General features: G+C 32.8%; 2 protein-coding genes across 2 annotated transcripts; one reads left to right on the top strand and one right to left on the bottom strand.

Moving 5' to 3' along the window:
* The first annotated feature begins 1,442 nt into the window (after positions 1-1,442).
* Positions 1,443-6,176, top strand: l(1)G0004 (RNA-binding protein pno1). The gene is made up of 4 exons (XM_076520995.1): positions 1,443-1,531; positions 5,039-5,311; positions 5,385-5,474; positions 5,545-6,176. The coding sequence occupies exons 2-4, from the start codon at positions 5,210-5,212 to the stop codon at positions 6,070-6,072; spliced, it is 720 nt and encodes a 239-aa protein (XP_076377110.1). The 5' UTR covers positions 1,443-1,531; positions 5,039-5,209; the 3' UTR covers positions 6,073-6,176.
* On the bottom strand, positions 6,158-7,960 carry LOC117227945 (EARP-interacting protein homolog). The gene is made up of 6 exons (XM_033483501.2): positions 7,771-7,960; positions 7,367-7,592; positions 7,059-7,279; positions 6,813-6,994; positions 6,443-6,739; positions 6,158-6,374 (listed from the first exon to the last, which is right to left on the bottom strand). Exons 1-6 carry the CDS (start codon positions 7,810-7,812, stop codon positions 6,212-6,214), a joined length of 1,131 nt encoding a protein of 376 aa, XP_033339392.1. The 5' UTR covers positions 7,813-7,960; the 3' UTR covers positions 6,158-6,211.
* Positions 7,961-8,544: the final 584 nt, after the last annotated feature.

The following is an 8,544-nucleotide window of genomic DNA, read 5'->3' as shown; positions in this document are numbered from 1 at the left end:
CGGCTTTTTAAATCGAACTTTTTAATATATTTCCAGATGAATCGTATCAACTGTAATAGTCCGGCTGCAAAAAAGAACTCTCTAGAAAATGTGTCGTCGGAAAAAAGAAGGAAAGGTGAACTGTAGAGTAATATTTTCCCGCCAAAAGGTAAGCTGTTCCCGCGGCAAGCAGGCGCCACGGCGCCACCGTCGTCAGACGCGATCACTGTTTTCATCCCATCTCGTACGGCGACGGTAATTTTCGAGAACAAGAAAGTCTGATTTTTCCACGGTATACCAGACGTAAGTGAATATCATTGGTTTTATTGTTGGTTCCATTGAAATCAGTATCGAACAGGTGTGTTCGAAAAATATTCATGGGTGGACAGGAAGTGAATAGTCGGGGAGAGTTTTTTTTCGTGACGAGAGCCATCTTGATGAGCATCGGCTTGCTCATGATAGACGGAGGACGAGTCTGCGGCGGCGACCACGGCAACGGCGGCAATGGCATCGTTTCTAAATGTTTCTTTCGATTCTAAACAGCCGTGTTGTTTGTAGTTAGAATAGTCACGTTATATCGGTAACGGTCTTTCACGGGTGAGCCGGCTACTATTTCAAGATCGAATTATCTGTGAGTTTTATTCTTTGGTAACTAACGCCACTGGCCGCGTTTACAATGACTCCATGCTGTGCTCGGATGTCTTATCATTTATGCGGGAATTTGTTTAGTTTAAATAAAAAGTAGCCACGCGTAAAGTTCGTCATAGCTTGTAGGATCGCAAACGCTTTGTAAAATTACCATTGGTAACGGTGTGTGTGTGTGAGTGCAGTGAACCTCCGTATCGCCGTAACAACGTCAGTGGTGTCTTATTAAAAAATGTTCGCAGTTCGACTTCCACCGGCATGTTGCGTGTAAATTTTTCCGAGACCTGCGAAACTTTGAATTCCGAATTATCTAATTTTGACTTTGTTCACTTGTGTTACGGCATAACAATATTAATGGGTCATTATACTGCTTATTGGTATAAACAAATTTTTTTTTTATTTGAGCCATCCATAAAACTTTGATGAAAACAATACTGATCGGATTCACTGACGTACTATTTATCTTATTAATATTGATTTATAGATGTTTTGTATTTTATAGGGAGAGTTAAACATTAGAATTTGTTATTTGTAATTATTTCTCCTTGTTTAATTTTTGTGTATCACCCATGAATTACAATACAATCCATTACATTGTTCCCACAATGAAAATCTGAAATTTCTTTGTTATAAGAATCTGTAATATGCTACAATTGGTAGAAAATTAAGCAGTGAATTTTAATTTTATGCCATTGTATGTGTTTAATTATTAAATAATTAAGCCATGGTGATACAATGTTAATTTAGTTCATTATGTGATATATGCAAGCTTTCTTTACATTGAATTAAAAAATACATTTAATTTTTAGAACGAACATTGTGGATAGAGATTCAAATATCGTACTGAACAAAATGGAGGGAGGCGATGGCCCTTCAGCCATCAATAGTAATCCTACTGCTATTAAAGGTAATATTTACTACTTTCTTATCCACAAGATTGCTACAATAAATTATTTTTGTATTTTTACAAATATTTTTATGTATCCCGTATTTATTTTAAAAGACACAGAAATTTTTACAGTAATAACAATCTTTGACTCAATAAAAAAGTAATTATTAAAGAATATATTGTTAAATTTTGAAGCTATGGTACACGCTTAAATTGTTAAGAATTAAGATATAATATAATTTTCAAGGAAAATTAGTGCGTGAAGTTATAATATATTAAATTGTTAAGAATTAAGATGTAATATATTTTTCAAGGAAAATAAAGATTTACTAAGTCACCGACCTATTTGTGCAAGTCTCTTGTTAATTAAACCTCGTTGGTACTTTTCATAAACAATTTAAGCGATGAAATAATTTTTCGGGCACCGGATAGCATTATTACAAAATAAATTATCGCGAATATTAAATGAATGGAAATAATCAAAATTAATCAATTAGCCTACACGCACATTCGACGCACACGCGCGCGCGCACACACACAGTTAGTTATTTGTTATTCTTTCTTTCAATGCTAATGATAATCGCGATGGTTTTAATCTATAACTAATTTTGATCTCTGCTGAAACAACGCGAAATTATTTTGCAACGCTATTACAAGTCGCGGATGTGCCCATCTGCGCTGATCGTTGGGGTGGCAAAGCCTGCCCAAATACTACTACTACTACTATTACAAGAACTATTATTACTATCGCAGCGAGTACAGTGACCAATTAACATTACATATACATAATAATATACATGATAATATACACAATAATCTTTGACTTACAATAGTATTGAGTACGAGAAAATAAAGAATCTGAAAATGAAGGACCTGAAAATCCTAGCTAAAATAGGGTTATTAGTTTCGAATTATTCTTCAAAATCAATCTGTTTCGACGAATGTGTGTGAATTTAATTACTCGATAATTAAATGCAAACGGAAAACGCGAATCATTGAAAAGAAAACATCCTAACAACAAGTATGTGATCACTGTACTCGAAAAATTGAGAAAACTACTGGTAAAATAAGAGTATGCGCCTTACATTTCGATGCGGTGTTGGTTCTGGAATTTGTAGTAGGTAGAAGCAAACGAAAGTAGGAGCGGAGTAGTAATAGCAGCAGCAAAGACAGCAGTAGGAGAGAGGAACACACATTTCAGATTCGAGCAATGGCTTTGAGCCGAACGAGCAAACAAAGGACAAACGTATTTAACAGAATTTAACAAAGAAATTTAATCTTGCCTTTGACGATTGTTGAAATTTTAGCCTCGAACAAAAATTAATCTATAGTTTACTTAGTAAGATATCTTCAGTTAAGATATCGGTTTACATTTCGCCGGCTCCGTCAGCGGGCAGCGACGGTGACGTAATCTGTATATATTAGATGCATCATCGCCGGTATCTTTTGATGTACATCGTGCCCTGAGCGTCACGTATACAATGTAAACCGCGACAAATAAAACGTCTCTGATTGGTGGACACGACGAACCCAAAAAGGGTATAAAAGAAGCGTTTCTTCTTACCGGACTCTCAGTAGAGTTTGATCGCTCGATCGGTTTCGCCCATATACCTTCTCTCAATAAAGGAATAAAATAAAGTCCTTTTAAGCAAAGTATTAGAATCATATTCATTTTTATTCCATAATCCCGACAACGATCAACGGCGATAGATAATTTCGATCATTTTCAATTATTTAATATTCGCGATAATTTATTTTGTAATAATGCTATCCGGTGCCCGAAAAATTATTTAATCGTTTAAATTGTTTATGAAAAGTACCAACGAGGTTTAATTAACAAGAGACTTGCACAAATAGGTCGGTGACTTAGTAAATCTTTATTTTCCTTGAAAATTATATTACATCTTAATTCTTAACAATTTAATTTATTGTAATTTCACGCACTAAGTTTCCTTGAAAATGATATTACATCTTAATTCTTAACAATTTAATTTATTCTAATTTCACGCACTAAGTTTCCTTGAAAATTATATTATATCTTAATTCTTAACGATTTAATATATTATAACTTCACGCACTAATATTCCTTGAAAATTATATTATATCTTAATTCTTAACAATTTAATTTATTATAATTACAATTTTTGAAGAGCTTACTTGAAATGCGACTGGTTCCCTCATTAGCCACTGACTTTGACGATCGACGGCGATCGATAATTTCGACAATTTTGATTATTTCCATTTATTTAATATCCGCGATTATTTATTTTGCAATAATGCTATCCGGTGCCCAAGAAATTATTTCATCGCTTAATTTGTTCATGAAAAGTACCAACGAGGTTCAATTAACAATTAATCGTCTTGCATAAATCGATCGAATTGTTTAAGTTATTATATCGAATTGCTTTTGTTAATTAATTAATTATTTCTCGTTTCCTAATATTTGCAACAATTCTGTTTGATAGAAGTATGATGAAGCACCCCACTAGCAATTTTGCTATTTAATTTTCTAGCGAAAATAGCCGATAGAATCAAACATACAAAATAATATTTCGAGCACAAAAGTTTCAAGAAATTGTTGCAGCAGACGAGCTTCGTTAATAAATTGATTGCTTTTCTATGTTTAATATTTATGAGAACTCTTCTTACCAATGATATTATTAAATACTCCCGTGGTTATTTCGTCGTACCATTTCCTCAAACCACAGAAGCAGCAATCTCCTTTGTTCCACAGGCTCCTCTATTTAATAATAACAGTCCTTCTCAAAGCCTCAAATTCGTGCAAGCAGGAAAGTTAGTCCTTATTATGAGAATATCGATGTCCAAATAAAATACAATTTTCTATGAGACCCAGACCCCCAAACAACATAGCCCTTTTCTTATATTTCTAGTTTCGTTGTAGATTGCGGATCAAAATTTCTACTACACGTTTTGGAATTGTTTCATATATTTTTTAAATCTTTTTTGCCGTTAAATTGTCCTAAACTTCAATCATTCTTAACTCTAATTTTCAAAATCTCTAAGTTCGAGAATTTTTTCTAGGTAATTACTAAATTAAATGTATGTATAGTCTTTCTAAGAGAATATGAATGCAAGTATGTATCAGCTTTGTTTTTCAAATTTTTAGAAGTAAAAATTGTATAAAATTAAGAAATTATTCGTTGCTTTCGAAAAGGGGGGGAGTACTGGAATGGCTGAATTAACAAAATTTTGTAGATTCATAAACTAGAAAGTATTATCTCAATTGTACTTTACGAGTTTTCGAAAATTTTAATAACTTTAGAAATGGTCATTTGCAAATACGCTAGACTATATGTGATTAAGAATCCTACGGGGCGAAAAATACAAATCGAATATCACGCAGCGTGTTTCAAATGAAGCGCCAGGCGTACGAATACGCGAGAAGAGTGAGATCGCAAGCATGGTAAAGTGAGACAAGCTACATTGGTCGTTGGTATGACTGGTTTCGCTTGTGTTGTGCTGTCGTGTTCTTTTGCTGACTCGTCACTTTCTCTTTTTGGGTAGCTGTGAAGCGTCAACCAATCAGAAGAGAAGCAGTTTTTCAACCTGCTTCGTATCTCTAAGCGGGTCGCCATTTCGCCACCGCGTGGGTTCAGTATAAGTGAAGCCTGCTGTATACAACATCTGAGTGAGGAACATATTTAGAATTTTTGTAAATATATAATATTTAACATAATGAGTGTAGATCAAGAAAAAGTAACTGATAATGCGGAATCAGTTGAATTTGTTGAATTTCAAGGTAGAAAGAAACGGCGTTCCAGTGAAAATCGTATGGAGGTATGAAATAAGGTTATGATAAATCAATCTTATCTTTCATAATATAGTAGCGTCTTTGTAAATGTGTTTTTAGATTGAAGCAGTCAATGACATAGAAGGAAAAACGAAACCACATGTTTCCTTGAAAAAAGCTAGAAATGTACAAGGTGAAGAGCAAAGAAAAGTGAGTTGATTGTTTACAAATTCGACTATAGTGTGTTTGTTATTATTAAAATAAAATGAAATATTTTCAGATACCTGTACCTGCACATAGGTATACACCACTGAAGGAAAACTGGTTGAAAATATTCACTCCTATCGTTGAACACTTACAATTGCAAATAAGATTCAATTTACATACAAGAAATATAGAACTACGTACAGCTCCGGAAACACCTGATATTGCTAATTTACAAAAGGGCGCTGATTTTGTAAAAGCTTTTGTATGTGGCTTTGAAGTTGAGGATGCCTTGGCTTTGATACGTTTAGATGATCTGTTTGTAGAAACATTTGAAATTCAAGATGTAAAACCTCTAAAAGGAGATCATCTTTCTAGAGCTATTGGTAGGCTAGCAGGAAAGGGAGGAAGAACAAAATTCACAATAGAAAATGTTACAAAGACAAGAATTGTGTTAGCAGATTGTAAAATTCACATACTGGGTTCCTTCCAGAACATACAGTTAGCAAGAAGAGCTGTTTGTAATTTAATTTTGGGTAGTCCACCTTCAAAAGTTTATGGGCAACTAAGAAATATAGCTAGCAGAGTATCAGATAGATTATAAAAAATTAATATAACTGAATATTAATTATTGTAATTACAAATATTATGTAAAATATTATAGTCCAAATAAGAATAAATGAAACCACTTTTTGAAATATATATAAAGTTTGTTTAATTTAATTTGATGCTAAAATTTGATATTAAAGTAATATTTGGTATTTATACTTCCTGGGAACTTTATTAAGAACTAGTCTGCCATCATAACTTAATGATGCAAAAGTCCAAGGATCTGCAGATGACCATTCAACTGCATAAACACTGTCTTCATGCTCTTCGTATCTGCCTATGACTCCATCCTCCAATCTAAAACATATTACATATATAAATTTCAAGAAGATTTCGTTTTTTGTTCACTAAATTGTAGCAATTACTTTTCTTTCTTGCAAGTAAAGTCATTTTGTGTACTGTCATCTTCAGGGGTTACTATATTTCCAAAAGGTTCAGAAGAAATGGAAGCAATATTACTAAGTATGACTCTTGAATCACTACTAGAAGTCAATACTAGTTGATCATGAAATCGATTAATTCTGATATTCCACACCCAATGTGAATGCTCTGAACGTGATAATACTGGTTCTGCAGGTGATCTAATATCCCAGAACTTCATGTATCCATCATCTCCACAAGTTGATAAGATGTATTGACGATTGGCATTGAAGTCTAGATCCCTGAATATACAAATTGAATTACATTGAAGTGTTTTTTGTTGTATAATTTATAAAAGTAAGATTTATTATTTACCTAATAATTTGTGAATGTGCATTTAGAATTGTCCATGATGGTTCAGAAGGAATTCTAAAATCCCATCCACGAACATTGTTTTCATTTAACGTCACGAATTGATTGCAACCATTATGAGGATTCCACTTTCCATTTGTAAAACGTGGTTGTCCCTTACTAGCTAAAGTGCCACAAGCTAAAACCTAAATAAAGTAAAAATCAAGAATACAAACTTGCTTATCTGTAAATTTGAAAAACTATTATTACCTGTGGTCCACTGTTACTTAAATCCCATAATACAAAATTATTATCTACAATTGAGACCGCTTGTGTTGCATCAGTAGGATGATAGGCAATAGTTTTGAGGTCTGTCCCATATGGTGTTGTATCAATGTCAGCTAGTTTCAGAAGGTTCTCAACATCATTTGTATATTCATTTAATTCTGGTAATTTCCAAATAGCTCCTTTCATTTGACAACTGCCATCGTCTAAATAAAAATATATTTAAAAAATTTTTTAGATATTTTTCTCACTTTTCTCACTTTATAGTTAAAAGATAACTTAATCATAATTACCACTTAAAGTATTATAGCAAGTAATGAACACATTAGGATCTGCTGGAGATGCTTGCAAGCACCAAATTTCTCCAATAGGATGGTGAAACACTTGTGTCCTTAAACCACCTGTTTTTTCATGCAATTCCACTACATGAACTTGATTGTTATTAAATTCCAATGACTGTGTGCCTACTAGAAATCTGACAATATCTGTTTCTGCTGTTTGAGCTGACAATGCTCTACTCTATAATGTCAAAAATAATAAAATAACAATTAAAAACCATGATGAATTATATAATCGTATAAAGAAAATTTTGATTAAAATTGTATATATACAACGTTCCTAAATTTTTTATTTATGAAGGTATTGATTTTGTTAAAACACTGTCACGATTTATAGTTTTTATTGTTTGATTACATACTTGAAACTCAAGTCCGTATATTACAGGGCTATCGTTTTCCATTTTTCAATACAACTTATATTCTAGATTAAATAGAAAATTTGTCATTTAAAATAAAAAGCAATTTCTATCCTCTAATTTGACAGAACAGCTTCTGCTAGCGACGTTACTCATGTAACGTATTCAAGGGGACTCGATTCTTAGTAAATTTTTGGAGCACTGCCATCTAACTAGCTGCAAACTTGAACGAACTAAAATTCAATATGGTGATTTAGAAGCGGTAATTCAAATTCTGAATTCTAGAGCCAGAATGTATCAAGTACATTTTTTTCGAAAATACAAAATGTACATCATTATACAAACTAAAAAAAAACAATATAATGATGTACATAACCTAATTTCGGAAAAATATCCTTAATACACTATAATACTGGGGAAAGAAAAATAATCAAAGTTCAAAACTAATATTGGAAAAAGATTTTTTTCTGTTCTATTTTATAGTGGTATACAGCAAAAAATTCATTTCTAATTAGGTATATACGTACGCGCAATTATAAAATTGGCTCCAATATCCTCGCTACTACGTTGTCGATGATAGGATGGATCAATTAAAAGAATATAAAATAAAAATATATGTACTTTAAATACTATTACAAAGATATAAGAGACTATAGGAAAAAAATAAGTGTGACTTACTGTTTATGTCCAGTATATCTGTTCGCTGCAGTTTGCTGGTTCGTTTGCGGTCAGCTTGACTTCGCTCAGAATGGCGGGAATGGACATGCGCATGCGGGT

The sequence above is a fragment of the Megalopta genalis genome, chromosome 4 (genome assembly GCF_051020955.1).
Source record: "Megalopta genalis isolate 19385.01 chromosome 4, iyMegGena1_principal, whole genome shotgun sequence".
In the NCBI taxonomy this organism is placed as follows: Eukaryota; Metazoa; Arthropoda; class Insecta; order Hymenoptera; family Halictidae; genus Megalopta; species Megalopta genalis.
Note: the sequence above shows the minus strand (reverse complement) of the source record. Positions and strands in the feature narration are given on the sequence as shown.

What these genes read in the sequence shown, in the direction of transcription:
- LOC117227945 (XM_033483501.2), bottom strand. Translation starts at nt 7,812, where the DNA reads ATGGAAAACGATAGCCCTGTAATATACGGACTTGAGTTTCAA. An exon ending in TAAGTAACAGTGGACCACAG is followed by an intron (nt 6,995 to 7,058) that starts GTAATAATAGTT and finishes TACTTTATTTAG; the next exon opens with GTTTTAGCTTGTGGCACTTT. An exon ending in TTTACTTGCAAGAAAGAAAA is followed by an intron (nt 6,375 to 6,442) that starts GTAATTGCTACA and finishes AATATGTTTTAG; the next exon opens with ATTGGAGGATGGAGTCATAG.